At 37.2% G+C, this 19,853-nt stretch overlaps 2 protein-coding genes across 3 annotated transcripts; one reads left to right on the top strand and one right to left on the bottom strand.

Annotated features, from left to right (window-relative positions):
• Positions 1-4,001: 4,001 nt before the first annotated feature.
• Positions 4,002-6,024, bottom strand: LOC126606560 (zinc finger protein CONSTANS-LIKE 5-like). 2 transcript variants are annotated; one of them, XM_050273961.1, is made up of 2 exons: positions 5,032-6,024; positions 4,002-4,678 (listed from the first exon to the last, which is right to left on the bottom strand). In XM_050273961.1, the coding sequence occupies exons 1-2, from the start codon at positions 5,806-5,808 to the stop codon at positions 4,427-4,429; spliced, it is 1,029 nt and encodes a 342-aa protein (XP_050129918.1). In that variant the 5' UTR covers positions 5,809-6,024; the 3' UTR covers positions 4,002-4,426. The 2 variants fall into 2 exon arrangements, with proteins under 2 accessions (XP_050129918.1, XP_050129916.1); XM_050273959.1 differs by having other exon boundaries at positions 4,002-4,697; positions 5,032-6,017.
• A 6,397-nt stretch (positions 6,025-12,421) lies between these two features.
• On the top strand, positions 12,422-17,690 carry LOC126609287 ((R)-mandelonitrile lyase 3-like). Its single transcript, XM_050277241.1, has 5 exons — positions 12,422-12,542; positions 12,957-13,037; positions 14,480-14,623; positions 16,197-16,320; positions 17,272-17,690. Exons 1-5 carry the CDS (start codon positions 12,422-12,424, stop codon positions 17,339-17,341), a joined length of 540 nt encoding a protein of 179 aa, XP_050133198.1. The 3' UTR covers positions 17,342-17,690.
• The last annotated feature ends 2,163 nt before the right edge of the window (positions 17,691-19,853 follow it).

Raw genomic sequence — 19,853 nt, forward strand, 5'->3', positions numbered from 1 at the left:
GCCGCCAAGGGCACGGCCCTACGCGTCCCCACGCACGACCACGTGACAAGCATACTGACGGCGTCAGTCAACGCCGTCAGGAATATTCTAGGGAATATTCCGTTAAAACTCAACGGTAACAGTTAAAGATGACTGACGGCGTTAGCATATTCCGTCAACCTTGATGGAATATACTCCTTTCTTCTCCGGCGAGTTGCCGGTGACTTCACCGGTTTCTGGGTAAAACTTTAAATCGCTTATTCTCTTTCGTTTCTTCACCATTTTCCGCAAAATTGGTACCAAAATGAAGCTAATAACATGTAGAATCACGTTATATAAGTTTCAAGGTTTAAAATCTACTAGGTTTTCCCCGAGAAAGCTCGATAGTTCGGCTTACCTAGATATATGTCGATCTCCTCCCTCCGACGTCCAATTCCTTCCAACAAAGTACCCCGAGACTCGTGAGGACCTCCTTAAGCTTCCTATAAGCTTCAAATTCCCTGAAACACAAGATTTCACATATGGATGAATAGTGACAAAATCGGAGCTAGGGTTTCCACGTGAAATCGAAGGTTTCCTTACCTGAAAATGGTACCTTTGAACTCGTATGGTCCTCACGAACACAATGGTGATCTTAAAACCTTCAATCTACAAGGTTTGAGAGGGTTTCTGGGTTGGTCCGTACGAAGAAGGGAGAGAGAGAGAGTGAGAGTCTGAGAGAGAGAGAGAGCACGGGAAGGAGAGAGAGAAAAGATGGGTGTGTGTATGTGTGGTCCAAAAGCCACCAATCAAAACTAAGAAAAGTCTTAGTCCTAATTGGGTCACCAATCTAAAACAATTTAACCCAATAATAATTCACACACATCAATTAACGTCCGAGGACAATTTCATCATTTTACATCATCGATAATAGAAGTTCGGGACGGGCTGTGACAATCCAGGTAGGAGAAATAAGGCAGACCTTTAATAAAATTGATTTTATTAAATTTCGTGAAGTGTTATAATATTTTTGATCTTTTTGGTTGGTTAATGTGGTTGGATATTAATTGGCTAATTGCTTAAGTTAAGTGTTTACTTGTTATTGGTTATGGAATTACTATTCGTTGAGAATATACTGTGATAAATGTGAAAGAATCATGAATTATTTTAATAAGAGGAATTTATTTTCCAACCCGTGTCAATTTTCTTTTATTTATTGAGCTTTTAACTCACGTTTTGGATTCGGGTTTGAGTTTTTATTACCAACCCTAGGTTCGGGGCGTGACAATTCAATTTCACAGCCAAGAGACGAGGTGGGCTTCAGGTTCGTGGCAATGATACTCGTTGGATAGGATGGTGGGTGTGGTTGTCCGGCAAATCTCACGGAGAGGGGGAGTTGGAGTGAGAGAGAGAGAGAGAGCCAGAAAGGATGAAAGGGACGAGAGTGAGTCTGAGGGAAGAGGGTAGAGAGTGTCCCCAAAAGTGTGGGAGAAAATAAAACACGTGGCAAGGAAAGAGTGGAGAGTTTAGTGTGGATGTGGGCCTCCCAATCAAGAAAAATAATTAAAATATTAAAAATATCTAATTAGAAAACATTAAAATTATAATATAAATAATATAAAAATAATAAAAAATAATTAAATAGTAATTTCTAAAAAAAAAAATCTTTTGGATTCGTAAATCCGTAAAATCTTCGTTGGAACTCTGAATTCGATTTCGCTTGCACCTACGCGTTTGTAACGTTGATTACTATAAGGGTAAGCTAAAATAACGGGTCATATATCCCTCTAAACGATGGTCAACGAAAGTTAAGATCCTTGTCTCTAGGGGCATTTTCGTCAATTCATACTTCTAAAATTTATACATAAAATTAGGAACGGCTTGTTACACCTAATTTCTTATTTATATTCAACTTCTGCACCGTTTTACTTGTAAAATATACACTAATTACCCTTTGATGAAGTGGTATATGTCTATAATTAGGTGGCGGAAATCTAAAATTGGACTCTCATGAATGAATTGAAGATATAACATATATAGGCGTACCCACACACACACATTTCTTATAAATTTGATACATAATTTGGATTAGCCTCGTTGTGGTGACATGGCTTTGTCATGGAACTATTGGATTGTTTATCTTACACCTTAAAAAATAGAAGAATTGAAAAGAGGAAAAAAAAAAAAGACTTCAAAACGTATGCATACATGCCATTGGTTGGACGTTTTACTAATTTAAGCAAAACCCTTCGAACCATCCACTGCCCAAAACACCACAACAAATTCTTACCCAATAAAAGAGTCCTCACCTAATATCCTCATTTTGAAAATTTATGAGGACGAAATGCATGTTAGCCATAAGATTATATTAATTTAAATTCAAAGATTTAAAATATTTTACAACTTAATGAAGCAAAACAAGAAAATGAATTTTTTAATCGTTGATAGATTTTAATTTGCTTTTGTTTTATTAAGCAGTCAAATATTTTAAGCCTTTGAATATAAATTAATAAAATCTTGTGGCTGATATACATTTGATCCTTACAGTTCTTCAAAATGTGGATCTTAGGTGTAGGTTTGCAACTTGGGTTAGGTCAACTCGAATCCACTCATGCCCAACCAGATTTTATACCCGATCGAGGGGGTTAAACGAAGTAAAAACCCGTCCAAATCCAACCCAACCTCGACTCGATTATTTATTATGTTAGGTTGGGTTGATGCTTTACCCGTCCATGTCAATCCAAGCCCAACTCGATTTCTAGTCTGAATTGCTCTTGCATGTATCACCTATCCAACTTCATATTATATAAGCTAGATACAAGTTTGGGAGGGCTATACATGAAGTTTGTTGTTTGTCTTTCATTTGAACAATGAACAATAATGTTGCTTTAACTTCTTTTAGTTAAAACATTGGTGTTATCTTGTCATTTAATTTCAACTTTGGATGTTTGAAACTTTAGAAATGTGTCTGTTGACCCTAAAAACTATTAAACCTATGTGGCACGTAGGCCAAGTAATTAGTAAGCTAACTACGTCCTTCGGTTGTATGCGGGGCGTGCCAACTCGTCAGCCGAGCTCGGTCGACCCTGTTGCAGTGCTGTTTATCCAAACTGAATGTGCTTCACGGTCGACTAATTCTACAGCAACAGTGTTGTTTATCCAAACTGAAGATGTTCGCCGGTTGCCTCCACAGTGCTGTTTATCCAAACTGAAGGTATGTCGGCGGAAAAAGAAAGTAAAAATCTCAAAGTTGTTAAGAGGTTTTGCGTAAAGCGAGAGTTTGCACAGGGTAGTTTGTATGTTGAATTGGATGGGCTTTGTTCGATGTCCTCCCTCCCTATTTATAGTAGCCAACCTGCATTGAATCCCAATCATTCTCGGATTAAAACTCCTTTGCCCGATCCAACCTTATCTCAGCCAATCATACTCCTACCAAGACTTTGAACTTTACTCGTTATCAGGCCACATTAAATCTCAAACTCCAGCATCCTTATCCTATCGAAACTCCTTCTTGTAATAGGACTCACCCACATCCCATAGGTTCCTGACGGGATATGGCCAGCTTCGATTGCACGGCCCATGAGCTGGATAACCCCTAATGACACCTTAACACGGCCTCTGGGCCGAGCACAATTCTAAACTCGACCCGACCAATATTGGGCCCAAAACAATTATAAACTCGGCCCAAACCAATATTTTTGGGCCCAAACAGTGTCCCACACTAGTTGGTTTATTTTTGTAAGGATAGTGATGTGTAAAATTGAATTTTAAATAGTTTTGCATCATTTGGTTCAAAATTTAGGATTTATTTTATAAACTAATGTGTTACAAGATTGAATTTGATAAATCAGACAAACCCAAACCCAACCTGAGTTTGCCCAAACCCAATTTAAACACTTATCCAAATAAATCCACACAAACTTGAATCCAACCCAAGCCCAAATTAACGATGTTGGGTTTGAATTGGATTGACCATCTAACCTGCCGAGTTGCCCCTGCTTAAGAGTGCAAAGCTGCACAAGAAAATATACATTAAAAACAGATACATAATAATAGATCATTTTATTTTTATTATTATTTTGTTTTCTTCGGGTGAAAACGAAAGCAGAGAGTTTCCAAGGCAAGGCCCTATGAAATGTTAAAAAACCAAACGAACCAAATAATTAAATAAAGGGCTTTTGGGTGCTTTCACCGGCCAATCAATAAACGACAGTTGAAAATAAAATAGATTATCCTCATTGTCAAAACGTCGGAACGACGCCGAATTGTGGGTCCGAGATGAAAGTCGCCGAGCCGGAGCCATAGATGAGATCGAATGTCTCAGTTTCGGTTTTGGTGCGTTTCGCAAACCGGCCTTTGATTCTGGGGCGAGTTTCAGCATACGCTTTCCGGGAAGCGTATCGGATGGTCTTCTGGAACTTGCGGTTCTTCCTCCTCTCTCTGTACCTCAGCACCCTCGCCTCCCTGTTCAGTCCGCAGAGCTGAGTCGCTGGTTGACTCGCAGGGGTTGCCGAGACCCGTGCGCCGGGTTCCGAAACGTTCTTGCTGGCTTTCCGGCCGAAAGGGTACGATATATCGCCCGGTTCTGAAACGTTGTTGCTGACTTTTTGCCCGAAAGAGTACGATACATAGCCCGGTTCAGAAACACCGTTGCAGGCGGTTCGGCCGAAAGTATACGATATATCGGATAGGGAGTTTTGGTCGGGAACAACTCCGACATCTAAGGAAGAGGACGAAACCTGAAAAATAAGTAAAAGTCCCTAATACCCAGTAAACAATTCTAAAATTTCGAATAGTGATATTATTTGAAAAATTTATAAAATTAAAAAAAAAATTCATTACGGATATCATAATTATCATTTAATTAATTAATTTTTTTAATTAATAATTTATTAAATAATAAATTAAATTTAAAATATAATTATTTCAAATGATGGAACTATCACGTGAATTGCCACAAAAATAATATGAAAATATGGTTCAAAATCGTAGTATGAAAAACATTAGTCTATTAATTTTGCACCGAAACTCCGAAGGAAGATAATTTAATTTAATTTAATTCGGATTACGTACGCTTTGGCTGAGGGACTGAGTCGGATAGCTGAAGGAAGACGAGAACTTGCTACTGCAAAAGTCCATGTCGAAGCAATTTTGATCGGCGGGACCAGAAATGTTATGGTTCATCTTCAACGAAGGAGGTGGAATCGGGTCGGTTTGAACCGGAACGACACTATCCGTTCCCGGCCCCGAAATGGTGTGGATTGAGTTGGGGTAATCTAACTCCAGCAGCAAATCCATTTCGGGGAAGAAGAGGTCGCCGGAGGATTTTGTAATGTCCGGAGCAATATCCATTTGGAGCTTCGAGTTGAAATTCGGGTTGGGGATCAGCCAGTTCGACGCGGGGTCGTTATTAACGTCTTTAGTGTTGGATAAAACGTCGCCGTTTGGGACGAGGTAGTTGATGGCCGCGCCGGCGGATGATGGGGCAGCAGCTGTTGACTTGACGATGATAGACTCGGCGGAGTCGTAAAACGGCTCGACCGGGACCCGCTCGTGGCGCCGGGCGAGGGGGTTGGCGGAATGGATGTCGGCGTCGCAGGCGACGCAGAGTGCGGCGGCGTCCGCCTTGCAGGTGACGGCGGCAGGGGCCTGGTCGCAGACCTCGCACATCCAGACGCGCTCGTGGCGCGTGGTGAGCTTGTTGGCGGCGTGGATCCTGGCGTCGCAAGGCAGGCAGAGAAAGACCAAGTCGGCTCTGCAGAACAAGGCCGCCGTCGAGTTCTTGCAGGAGTCGCAGAGCTTCGCGACTAAGCCGACGGCCGCCGCGCTCCACCCGCCTTGGAGGCCCATGGATATCTTCAAAACGAGGTCGGAGGGAGCAGCTTTGTTGGCAGTGCGTGGAGTTTCTGTCAGAGAGAAGCGAGTAGCGTTGTGTGCGTGGAGTTTCTGTCAGAGGCCTAATGGCGAGTGGTGATGTTATCTATCTAGGGAGAGGGAGGTGTACACCAGTGAGAGGGCTATACGTGGGTGGTTCTGAGCCACACAGAAAAAATCTCAAGACAAGTTTGGCAATTGATCCCTGATGTTAGTATTTCAAATAATAATCGACAGTGAGTAGTTGTCATTTGTCTGTGCCGACCAGAAAGATTTTTGGACCGGAAAATAAGATGACACACACACTACGTGCATATATACAAGTAATGAAATATTTATGTTAAAAAATTTACGGTTTAAAAATTAAAAATTCTCTTCATTTGTATAAGGAACAATACTTGGTTCCTAAAAATTCAGTAGCCACCCTTGCTTTTATCTAATTAGATTTGGACACATGTCCAAATAATTGAAAGGGATGGGATGCCCACACACCCTTTTTTATTTCTTCGACATATTTTTGGTTTTCGATCGTCGGATCGAATAAATTAAAGAATATCAACGGACAGAAACTAACAAAGATGTGTAAGAAGTAAAAAAAGGGTGTGTGAATAGCACACCCCCAATTGAAATTGCAAACAAATTAAATACGTGTTCAAATTTTATTGGATGAAAGAATGAATAGCTGGTGAATTTTATTATTATTCATATTTCGAAAACAATAAAAAACTTCTGCTCAAAAAGGAAGGCTGGAATCCAATAATGAACAAATGAGATTGAATTTTTTTATTTTTTTGGGTAAAACCAACGAGATTGATTTATTTTAAAAATTGACACTTAGTATTACTCGAAATTTGAGATATAATTTGGCGCTTCTAGTTCGTGTAATAGTATTTTAGACGAGTGACGAATATTTTGCATCTCAAAGTATATTATTGAATTAGTAGAATATGTATTATAATTTGAGTAAATTAGTAACACTTTTTTCCGCCTAAACGAAAATTTTTCTTTACAGAAAGTTGGCTTCCTTAACCATAAAGGAGGGGTTTTAACTTAATTGCATGAAAGTACGAAACTTGAATCAGGTCCAGTTGGAGATTTATACAAAACGTGTCCTTCCAAGTTTCTTTATTGGCCAAATTTTTTTAATGGTTTTTGTGGTGACATAGCATTTTTAATGTGATCTTTGTAATCAAAAAATTATTAATTAAATTTCTGTGGTGAGCTTTGTTAACCATTGAAAGTCCAAACCCAAATTTCTAATAGTCTTTCGTTAAACAAACTTATTTAACTATAACGTGAACATTTCAAATTCGTCATTTCAATCCAAATTACTCATTATGTTTGATTTGGTGATTGATCCCATAGAAATTTGGTAGACGGCCCATTTCTTCTCCCCCATCACTTGGCGATGGATCCCATGGCAATTGTATCTCCTATATCTAAACATGTATTCAGTTTTTCGTTTTTTAATACCAAAATATGTTTCGCTGGTGGAGCAATCACCAAATCAAGCATAAAATGTAATTTGAATTGAAATGACAAATTCAACTCTTTCATGTGATAGTCATATGAGTTTGTTTAACAGAAAACTGATAAAAGTTTGGGTTTCAACTTCAATTGTTAACAAAACTCACGTGAGTTTGTTTAACGGAAAACTAACAAAAGTGTGGGTTTAAACTTCAGTTGCTAACAAGACTCATCACAGGGCTTAATTAACAACTTTTTCACCACAAGAGTCACATTAGTAGTGCTGTGCCACTACAAGGACCACGAAAAAATTTGGCCTTTGTTTATATTTCTTTCTTTTTCTTGTTTCTTTTCCCACTTAGCTTTAATTAGACAATTAACAACCGTTTGATATTTATGCAGAAAATCGAACTTTTAAGGAAAGACAGACTGCAGAAATAAGGGATAATGGCGCCCATTGTAATTTACAATGGGAAAGAGAGCTTCAAAGCTGGCTTTTCAACATGAATTTCTTCTTCTTGTTTTAGCTAAATTTTCTAAATCTCTTTCCCTTTTTATTTGGTAAAAAATATAGGTTTTCCGTTTTATTCGAAAGGACTTCCTCTACAATTTGAGATGTTCATGCATTACAATTTACAGTTGATCTCCTTATATTAATTACAATTTGGGATGAGATTTTCTTTCTTAATTCAATTCATCGTATTGTATTCGACATACACAACCAAGTACAAATAGATTACGCATAAAGTACTAACAATACAGGTAGGGATGGGCAAATATCCATTGGTTATGGGTAACCGCGGTTACCCGCCCATTTAAATTAAACGGTTACGGTTATGGGTAACCGTTTAGATAAATAAACGGTTATGGGTATAACCGTTTACCCGCGAAATTTAAATGGACGGTTATGGGTATTAACCACGGTTATAAACGGGTAACCGTTTACCCATTTATTTTATATATGTAAAATTAACACAAACCATATTCTCGATCCAATAATACTTAGCACCCAATAAATTAGCAAGGAATTCATCGATCCTTCTCTGAATAACATTACTACAGGAATGATGATTCTCATCATCAAGAAATTGGCCAAATTAATTTAAATTCTTTGTGGGTAACCGTGAAATTGACAAAAATGTTTTGCCAGAAATGTCTTCTAAACAATTTTTGTAACCCAATAATACTTAGCAAATATTATATTTACCTTCATTGGTAACAGTTAAAAATATCGTCCGTAAACTATTATTTCAATTATTGGAATGGTACAAGGAGTTAAAAAATTAAAATATGAAAATGTATGATGAATGTACCTATAACGGTGCTTAATTGTAAAAAAAAAATTATGACAATTTTTTTTTAATTTTCAAGTTGTTAAAAAACATGTAGACGGGTGAAAAAGGGTAATGGTAAAAAAAAGAAGATAAACGGGTTAAAAATGATAAATGGGTAAATGGGTATTAAACGGTTACGGTTAAATGGGTATGCGGTTATGGGTATGGTTAACCGTTTATAAACGGTTATGGGTATGAGTATAAACGTTTAGGCAATTACCCAATGGGTAAACGGTTATACGGGTATGAACATAAACGGTTATGAGTAAATTAACCGCGGTTACCCGCCCGCATAACCATTGCCCATCCTTAAATACAGGATAAATAAAATGATTGACCATATTATATTAGATCTCAATCTCAAAAGGTAGGTAGCTACAAAAAAATCGCTCATTCTTCAATGTAAATATATAGTTGGTTGAGCATATTAAGCTGAACAGGTGAACATGCATGCTCTGATTACCTTTGTAAAATACAATTTTATAGCCTCAAGCTTGGTCAACGTATCACTTTTTATGGTTCATCTATAAAACATTACAATTTGAAACATAAAGTGGTGTTTCTTTGAATGTTATACTTTAGTTAGTCCAATTGTCAAATTAACTGTTAAATAATGAGATCACAAGTATAAGTCTCATATACTTGATAACATCGCTAATTAAGTTTCCCCACTACTACACATTGCATAGACTTCGTCTAACCTGACTCCCTTTTTTGTTAAGTTTGACTTGGCAGGAAGTGTATCCCAACAAGCTTTCCAAACAAACACCTTTGGAGCCGAAAAATTACACAATTTGAGTGGCGTAAGTCGAGTAACTTAATGAGCTAATTACGTTCCATGGTGGTTGATTGCTTATGCAGGAGGGCCAATTCTCTGCCGAAGTCAGGCGGTAGAATACTTTTGAGTGTGGTCACTAGTAGGAAAAACTATTTGCGTGACGAAAGTTTACGTGAAACATGTAATTTTGTCGTGCAATGATTAATTGTGCGATGAAAGAAGGGTATCATCGTGCAAAAACATCTACACACAAAAAAAATTAGGTTTTTTAGCCAAAATGATCTCTAATATTTGCATAACTCATCACTTTGGTCCCTGAAATTTGAAATCAATAGAAGTGGTCCCTAAGTTTGTCCACCATCAATCATTTTGGTCATTCCTTGAAAAATCTCCATTAAATAAGGAAAAAAATAACAAAAAGACCCTCATTTTTTGTCAAATCATTTTGGCTCATTATTTATTAAATTGAGGGTATTTTTATCATTTGGTCCTTGTTTAACATAATTTTTCTAGGAAGGACCAAAATGATTGATGATGGACAAACTCAGGGATCACTTCTATTGATTTCAAATCTTAGGGATCAAAGTGATGAGTTATGCAAATCTTAGAAACCATTTTGGCTAAAAAACCAAAAATTTATTAAAAACCTTATGTGATGAAGAGTTTCGTCGTGCAAAAGGAATTTGCACAATGACACCATATGTTTGTTGTGCGAAGACTAAGAAAAAGCGTAGGTAGGGAAAATTGGCACCAACATCTCGCGTGACGGACATTTTCCCGTGAAAACCTGTGCGACGAAGGCATCGTCACGCAAAGTGATCTGAAATGGTCAGTGAGCCATTTAAGGCGAAGTAATTACTACAAGCTTTACATGACGCAAGCTTCGTCGCACAAAGGTCCCAAGGGTTCTATAAAATCACAGATCCACTCTCCTTTTTCCTCACATACTTTTTCCCAAAACTCTCAAGTTCCCCTCGTTTTCTTCTTTCCCAAACCTCTCATATCCCAATTCTTGTTTTATTTTATTATACGATGGACGTTTTCGTTGGTGCTCCAAGTAAGGTGATAGGAGCATATTTATACGACTTTGTTATCTTATTTCTTTGCATTTACTTAGTTAGTTTCTATTTATTATAGTGATTTAAGCTATTTTCGTGTGTTGTAGGTCCAATTGGCAAGGGTGACAAAAAAGGGCAAAATGGAGCAATTTGGAGCAGTTTTGGACTTCGATTGGATAGCATGCGTAGGGAGCACTTGGGATGGACGTTTTTGGTGGTCAAATGAGGTTAGGAATGTGCTACAATCTAGAAGAATTAGGATTGAGGCTCGGAATACAAGGAATTAGAAATTAAAGGGAAACCTTATCCAATATTATCTTATCCAACCTTATCCTTAACAAACCTTATCTTATCTTATCCTAATCCTACTTTACCTTATCTCCAGTTGCAAGGGGGATTCCTTATCACATTAAACCACTTCCTATCTGATTTAAGGAGTCCTAAAACAATGCAAATAACCAAATCCTTTTCCTCCACAAATTGTGTCGTGCCCCCTGCCTATAAATACTACTTATTGCCGCAACTTTCAGGGGAGAGAGAGAAGAAAAATACAAAGAGTGCCATAACCTACCGTTCATCCATTGGAGTTTATAGAGTTCTTTCTATCCTTGTTTAGTTTCGATGTTTATTTTAGATTGCTTTTCAATTATGATGAACATGTGTAGTTAAGTTTCTTTTTAGCTAGAGATGAATTCGAAGCTATGAACATATGTTTTATATGAATTGATTACATCCAGTTATTGTTTCATAAAACATGAATGTGATTTACTTATCTGTTTTATTAAGAACTTGTTCTTGTGTGTTGATTAAGGGTGCACACTTAGTTTGCATGCAGGGATTTGATGCTAGAATATAGGGGAATTTCACCTAATTGTTATGAACTTATATTTATAAGTAGTAAAAGTCATTAGTCATGATTGAGTTAAGTAAATTCCTGGCAGGAGTATTATGCAGTTCATAGTTACGAATGCCTTGTCAATGCTTATGATTTTGACAAAACTTAATGACCCTTGATATGTGTCTTAGGGAACTTGAGAAAGATAATTTGGTTGCGTCGCTGAGTCCAATTCAATGAACTTAGGAAAATCTAAGAATTAATTAGTGCTATTCACAATTAATTTGGGGCATTGTCATTTATGGTTTATAGAAAGAATAACCGGAAATCGATTTGTATGCATATGTTTTATGTGTGGAGAAAAATCCTCTAGCTAGCCTTTCACCCAATTTTCATCCAAACCTACTTTGTTTCTGCAATTTACTTGTTTTAAATCAAAATTTCGTCCAAAAACCTCCCCGCCCCTTAGTGTTTTGTGTTAGTTTTGTCTAGTTTTCAGTTTTTAAGTCTAATTTGTGTTTATTAGCATCCCTTCTAATCCCCAACCTAGAACAATCCCTACTTATCCATACTACAATTGTATAATTTATAGGGTTTAATTTGTGTGTTAGTTTTTACCACATCAAATTTTGGCGCCGTTGCCGGGGATTAGTAAAATTGCTAATCTTCCCTTTGTTTCTGTTTTTATTTTTCTTGTGTTTCTAATTTAGTTGAGTTTAGTTTTCTTTGTTTTAGGTACTAGTTTATGACTAAAAGTTCTCAACCAGTTCGTGGGCATATATTGGAGTTTGACGACAATTTTGAACAAACTTTGAGAAGGAAGAGGAAGCAGCCAGAACCCAATCCACCTAGTTCTAGTTCTAAATCCAAATTTGAAGAAAAGGAACAGGAACAGGAACAAGACATAGCTGTAGACAATCAAACAATTAAGGAACTTTCAGCCTCGGGATTGGACAATGTTGTCCCTCTTTGTATTCAATACCCTATACTAGCTTAAGGCAAGACCGATGAGTTTGAATTGAAGTCCAGTTTGCTGCATCACATTCCCAAATACCATGGGCTGTCCATGGAAGATCCAAACAAGCATTTGAAGGAATTTGAAGTGGTGTGCTCAAGTATGACACCAATCAACGTGGATGACAATATTCTGAAGATGAAAGCCTTTCCATTCTCTCTTTTGGAAAATGCTCAGGATTGGCTCTTTGAATTAGCACCTGGAACTGTCACTTCTTGGGAAAGTATGAAGAAAGCGTTCTTAGAGAAATTCTTCCCAACGTCAAGAGTCATTCTTTTAAGGAAGAGAATTAGTGGAATCCAACAAGGCGAAGAAGAGTCCTTTCCAGCGTATTATGATCGTTTCAAAGCTTTAGTTGCATCTTGTCCCCCACATCATAAGGGATGTGAGGGAGAAAGATCTTAGAAAGGTAATACCAAATTTTGTGTGGATTTAATAGTTTTTTTTATTTACTGGATGAATTACTTAGTTTGCTTATGAAGTTTTTCAATTTTCCTAAAAAAGTACAAAATAAAAAATATTTGGGCAGGCTAGAAGGGTGATTGATGGTTAGCCTAGATGAATCAACTATGGTGATTTCAAGGGATCTAAGAGGGAGTCGCATGTTGTTGTACACAACCTTGGGGTTATATTGCAGAACAAATGTCCTACGGAGTGGGCATCTTAGAAAAAGGTGTCGAGGATCTGAAGAAGTCTATGTTGGATGACTTATCAGCAAGTACGAAATAATAAATTAATAACTACTTTGTTATATAATATTCTATAATGTTTAATATTTTGCATAACAAGCTAATTAGATTATTGATGAAATGGACATGAACTTGATGAAGTTCATCGATGATATATCTAAGAGGCGTTACCTAGAGTGAAAGTATGATGTCAAGCGAAATGTAGCAGCACCACCAGTGGAGTAGATCAATGGAAGACTTACCTGAAGAAAAGGCAACCATGGTAGCTAGGGTTACAAAGTCTTCCACACTCAGCAGCCTTTAGACCTAGCCTGGATAAGGTTCTTGGTGTTGAATTAGGTTGATTGCTGTGATTAGTGGCGGATGCATTAAGGGGCAGGGGTCAGCTGAACCCCCGAACTTCAATAAATGTCCATGGATACCTTGGAGTGCTAACCCTACAAACTTCGATGAATGTTCATGGATACCTTGGGTGTTGCCCTTTTGAATATTAGAGTTAGCTTCATACATTCCCTCCAACGATTTGATAAAAATGAAATGATGATCTCAGTGAATAACAAAGCATCATCATTCTTGGACAAACATATTAATGAGATGCAATGATATCAAACATTATTAGTGTGTTTAAGATAAGTGTGTTTCTTTGTTAAGCATTCATATGGAAGCAGTCTAGGAACATGTTAGTTACCCTCACAAATGAGGCATTAACAGGTGTGCAGTATGCATTTCCAAATGACTTACCTACCAAGACTTGATGAAATGGTGATATGTTATTTCTGGTAAAAAAAATTACTGACCCCCCTAACATTATCTCCTGGATCCTCCACTGACTGTGAGTGCAAGGACCTCCTAATATATACGGTGATGAGAATCCCTATAATCATGCCCCATCAACTAATTACTAGGGATTACACAAATCACATGATTGATTTGAATTCTTGTCACCAAAATGTGGTCTCTAAATTAATTGCATAAAACAAGGACTTCTAATCTTGACCAAAACGAGATCCCAAGAACTTCTCAACCAAATAACTTGTTACCAAGTTACTTGTACATCAAGAATACATCAACTATACCCTTGGACACTCACATTCTTACACCCTAATCTCTCCTTCTCTATCCGACAAAACAATACCCAATGAACAAAAAAAATAAAAAAATATATAGGATTACAGAATCATAGTTGAAAACGGAGCTTTAATCCACTTCAAATCGATTATGCACACCACCCTCCCTTTCTGTGCCCCTCTTTCCCTCTTGAATGCCTGAAGAATCTCTCAGCTCCCCCTTTTTCTCTGACAAAAACATACCCCGTAAATATAAGAAAATTAAAGTTTTGAATTTCACTACGTGTGAGCTCGTCATATCACGACCACTAAATTCTGGTCCACACGCAAAGGCCGCACCTTAGAAACGCCCTTGAAAGCGGGTGTTAGCTCGGATAATGGACTGACTGTGGATCATATTTAAGGAACTAAAGTTACGAGTTCAATTTTTGACAATCATGGAAAGAGACATGGAGCTGTAGATTTGTTGAATAACGGAGGCCCAGAAAGCTTGCGAGTTGCTGTTTATGCTACAGGTGAGAGGATCGTCTCCTCTTCCAATACCTCAGGTAAGTTGGATATAGATATTTAAAATTGGGGTATTCTGATTCGGGTTCAAATAGTCAACCTATATAAGGTTTAGTTCAATTTTCAAATTCTGTTGATTTAGGTCCACTAACTTTTCATATATACAAATTTTAATGTAAATATTTGAACATCCCTAATCTATCTGATCTACAAATTAAAATTTCTTAATTTTATTAATCTTCCATACCTATTTTAAATTTTAAATTTGAAATATTTCAACATTCTTAATCTGTCTAATATCTCGTAAAATGATTCAAAAATAGTCTTCCTTAACCTTTATTGAATTTATCTAACCAATAAGTACACAAAAGCGTCGAAACAAGTATAACATAATAAAAATACATAATTACACATGTAAGCAAGATATAAATCAAAACAAGGAAAAGTATTGTACGAAATTTATCTAGCTGATAGGTATATAAAACCCACTTACAAAATATACAACATAACTGAAAGGTAGAAATACATAAACATACATATAAGCAAGACATATTGATCAAATGATGTAAATACACACACACACACACACACATATATATATATATATATGAAAAATATATCTACTAATAGGTACATGAACTCACTTTGTAACATATATAACTTAACTAAGAGGTAAAAAACAGAAATATACCTATAAGCAAGTATATCACAACAATTGAGTCTACCTAGCTTTAAGCCAAACAAATTGGTAATTGACAATTTTGCACGACTGGACGTGTACCCGAGAGTTGTTGAAGGTCCAATTGAAAATGTATTGTGACATGGTGATATCGAGGGAAGAGAATGAGAAGAAGGCTAAGTAGTAGCCACATAATTAATCGATGAACTTGAGAGGATATGTAACGATGTTGTGGAAAATTGAAGATTTTGGATTTGAGAAGGCTTGGCTTTTGCATAGACGATCGATGATGAGAAGGATCAAAGACTTTATATATAGGTCACATGAAAAATTAGGAGATTCTTATTATCACAAAATAGGGAGATAATTGTCATAATAATTGAAGAAAATGCAAATCTTAAATTTAAGGTATAATAAAAACAGTAAATTAAATATTGAAATGAAAGTAAACTCATGTGAGGATTTTGACTACCTGCAAAAGTAGTGATAAACACTTAAAAATACTTGTAGTATAAACGGCTAAAGTAAGATCATTCTCCATAGGGATTATCTAAAATGAAGCTTAAGAGGAGAGGAGTGGAATTAAAAGAGTTTAGAAAAATGGGTTCTTCCCAATCAGCACCTTAGTTAACATTTATAGGTAGACACAATGGAATGCTGGCGATCAAGTCACTTGTACTTTCAGAATCAACTACTCATTAGCAATGTCACAGGGCAATAGTAGGTACGGAGTGAGTCGATGTTTATCAACTATGCATTTAAATTCAGTGGTTGAATCCTTCTTAACCACCCTTCTATTTGAATGAATCTTTGTAATGGTGTCATTTCCAACAAGGCTTACGTCTCCATTGAACTAACCCCAACCTTGTATTTAATACTCACAACTTCTACAAAGAATTTGGCTGACTTGAAACTTTTTCTTCTTCTCCTTGTAGGTCTTAATCTTGGCGTGCTTGTAGGGCTCACCCCGGATTTCTTCAAGTATGAACAGTTATGTTGTAGAGGCGGCGTTGAGGGGGAGCGAAAGGTGCAATTGCACAGTGCCCCCAAAAAATTTTGGTATCTTATATTTATATGTAATAATGTTATATATTAAAATATACTTTTATTAGCACTTTAAAATCTTAGTGTACTTTTTATAAGTGTAAATTTTTTTCTTTCTAAACACAAATTTGGAGTCCACAATGAGATAGTAGGAGTGCCAGTAACAACACATTTAAAAACGATTTTCTTTTCAATTTTATTATATAATAATGTTATATATTCAAATGAAACTTTAAAGTTAGAGTTTTTGAAGCTTTTTTTTTCTTTATTTGGTTGCTTAAGATTGAACTGTTTTTTATTATTTAGTGAAAGTTATGTTTGTAACTCTTTTTACTTATTGAATGACATTTGTGATTACAATCAGTGAGTCCTAAGGGCTGTTTTGATTTAAGTTATTATTTTCTAGTACCAATATATTGTCCTACTTTTTTAAAAATAAAAACTATCTTAAAAAGGGACTCTTTTATAAATTTTGTACATGCCCCCAAAATCTTAGAGACTGCCCTATTATGCTGGTCCACTGTCCAATACAACAACTAAAATTTTTCATCAGCTGTATCCATATTTGTGGTGCTCAAGAGCTGACCATGTTGTGTATTAGACTTTGACTTCGTATTAACAACTCCTTCCAAGACGTCAGTTTTAATGCATTCTTGCAGCTTCGTGGGTTGCTTTGCAGCCTTAAATAAATTGAAATTTAATGTTTGCTCTTGGGTTTTCTTAGTCGTGTCAAGCTCAGCAGATTAATGTGCATCTTTGTGAAAAAGGGATTGATGGCACATAAAGTTGGGTACAAGAAGTTTAGGGGAGATTTCAGGGTCACTTGGGGCTATATCCTTCTTTGCGAAATAGTCACCGACGCTTCAATTTCAGCGTCATCCAGCATGTTATTATAACTTTCCGCACATTAAGATGTTTGAATTACGCAACATTCCTCTAAACCTTGATTCCCATTTGGTTGACTAGGAATCTTGTTTTTCTCCCTTTGTGCCAATTGATGCACAAACTGCCCAACTTGCTGCTCCAGATTCTTTAGTGAGCCATGGTATTCTACATCACATGGTTGGTGCTTTCAATGGTTTCATCCAATTTTTCAAGAGCAATCTCCCATGGTGCTTTGGCTGGCACATTAGGCTACTCAAAAGGCTTGTTGCTGCTTTCAATAGATTGAGCCAATTTTTCAAGTGCAATCTCCCAAGATGCTTTGGCTGGCACATTAAGTTGCTCAAAAGGCTGGCACATTATTTGACTTTTTTGTATATATTCCTGTAATCTTGGGATTCTTAGTTTAATATGTTTTTATGTAAATTATTTCTTTCCTTATTGATAGGATTGTAACATCTTATAAAACCCTCCTTGAGAGATGAATAGAATACACAATTATTCCAAAAGACTTCTCACCAGAGCCTAGGTTAAGGGAAAAAAAACCCTGCTGCTGTGTGCAAAATCTAGATCACCAAGCCGCGTGGCCAGATTGTGCAGCGCGCCGTCCGATCATCAGCTGCACCACCAGTTGTGCTGTGCACCGTATAACCAACGAGCGACGCCATCGTTGCTGGATCGAACCCTCATGTTCATTTGCTTCGTCGCACCGGAGTCTATACGCATTGTGTTGAAGTCTAGAACTCAGACCCTCATAGCTGCCGCTGCTGGTTGCCGCCTGATGTAATCCGAAATCCGAACCCAACGATCGTTTCCGCTGCCGAACCTCCTTGCCTAAACCAACCAGCCACGTCTGATCCACCACTGAACTTGCTCACACCCACCATTGCACCAGTCCACGAACCATTTGCTGCAAGTTTTTTTTTGCTTGCACAAATCCCATCCGCTGCAATCCCTTCGTATTTGTGCGTACTGAAGAAAGGAAACAATTAAAAAGGAAAATGCAAAAGCGTTGCTACGTTGGAAAAGAAGAAAAGAAAAAGATAAAAGGACAAAAAAGAAAAAAAAATAAAAAAGAAAAAAAAAGAGAAAAAAAAAAAAGGGGAAAAGCATTGTTTTTCAGTTGCTGTTTGTTTTTTTTATTTTTTATGGCCCACACGCTACAATTAAAATGGCTCGCGATGAAATCATTACTGCTCAAACCAGTGGTTCTTGCTATCATCCACCCAGCAATTGTCCTTATTGTGGCTTGAGAGGACATTCCAAAAATCGTTGTTTCGAACTTATTGGCTACCCTGTTAATTGGGACAAGACTCATGATCCCTGGTGTAATAAGCCGCGTGTATTGATTGCTGAAACTAAGATACATTCTGAACATACAGTTAACGATGGTAAGGCTTTAAAGGTTTCTGCATCTGTTACGAATAATACATGGATAATTGATTCCGGTACTACTGAACATATGACTTGTGATTCTAGATAGGTACAAACTCTAAAACCATCCACCAAAACTGTTGTAAGTGTTGCCAATGGTAATCCTGCCCCCATTATTGGGGAAGGTGCTGTCTCCCTTTTAGATACCTTTAATCTTGATACCGTGCTTGTTGTTCCTTCTCTTGATAATAATTTATTATATGTTGCTCAAATAATTGTCGCCCTACATTGTCTTGTTATTTTTTTGGCTTTCTGTTTGTGTTTTTAAGGATATTCAGACTCGCATGACGATTGGTTATGGTATTAGAAAAGGGAGGCTTTACTACTTGGAGCTGACATCGAACAATACCTAGATGTTAACTCAAGCTCTTACAGTGGAAGGATCTCATAGGGAGTGGAATAAAGCTTCGGAGGTTTGGTTGTGGCATCGTCGACTTGGACATGCTTCTTTCGGTTATTTACAAAGGTTGTTTCCTAGCTTATTTGTTAGGAATGATGTTTCTAGCTTTAAATGTGGTGTTTATGAACTAGCTAAAAGTCATCGTACTTCGTTTATGTCCAGTTTAACAAAAAGTTATGTTCCATTTATGATAATCAATTCTGATGTTTGGGGACCATCTAAAACTACTACATTTGGTGGTGCTTATTGGTTCGTTACTTTTGTTGATGATTGCACACGTATGACTTGGGTTTGTTTGATGAAGTCAAAAAGTGAAGTTACTTCCTTGTTCCAGCAATTTCACAAAATGGTGCAAGTACAGTGGAAGTCCCGAATACAGGTTCTCAGGAGTGATAATGGTGGCAAGTATGTGAACTCTGAACTTCGTGCCTTTTGGATCATCATGGTATTGTTCATCAAACTACATGTCCATACACTCCACAACAAAATGGGGTTGCGAGCGCAAGAACCGTCACCTTCTAGAGGTTGTCTGTGCTTCCTTACTCGAGGGGCGTCTCCCGTTATCTTACTGGGGAGAAGCTCTCACCTCGGCTACATATCTCATTAATCGCGTTCCATCCCGATCAGTTGATTTTCAAACGCCTTTTTAGGTTTTCTCCTCACATGTTGATGCTCTTGCAATTCCAAATTTTCCACCTCACATGTTTGGATGTATGGCTTTCGTTCATCTCCATAAACAACAGCGATGTAAGCTTGAACCTCGAGCCTTACGGTGCGTGTTTGTGGGGTATGCCTCTAATCAGAAAGGATATCGCTACTATCATCCTCTGAC

The sequence above is a fragment of the Malus sylvestris genome, chromosome 16, assembly GCF_916048215.2.
Source record: "Malus sylvestris chromosome 16, drMalSylv7.2, whole genome shotgun sequence".
Taxonomy (NCBI): domain Eukaryota; kingdom Viridiplantae; phylum Streptophyta; class Magnoliopsida; order Rosales; family Rosaceae; genus Malus; species Malus sylvestris.

What these genes read in the sequence shown, in the direction of transcription:
- LOC126606560 (XM_050273959.1), bottom strand. Translation starts at nt 5,808, where the DNA reads ATGGGCCTCCAAGGCGGGTGGAGCGCGGCGGCCGTCGGCTTAGTCGCG. An exon ending in CTCAGTCCCTCAGCCAAAGC is followed by an intron (nt 4,698 to 5,031) that starts GTACGTAATCCG and finishes CTTATTTTTCAG; the next exon opens with GTTTCGTCCTCTTCCTTAGA.
- LOC126609287 (XM_050277241.1), top strand. Translation starts at nt 12,422, where the DNA reads ATGACACCAATCAACGTGGATGACAATATTCTGAAGATGAAAGCCTTT. An exon ending in AACTGTCACTTCTTGGGAAA is followed by an intron (nt 12,543 to 12,956) that starts GTATGAAGAAAG and finishes GTTATATTGCAG; the next exon opens with AACAAATGTCCTACGGAGTG. An exon ending in AGTGCCCCCAAAAAATTTTG is followed by an intron (nt 16,321 to 17,271) that starts GTATCTTATATT and finishes TTGGTTGACTAG; the next exon opens with GAATCTTGTTTTTCTCCCTT.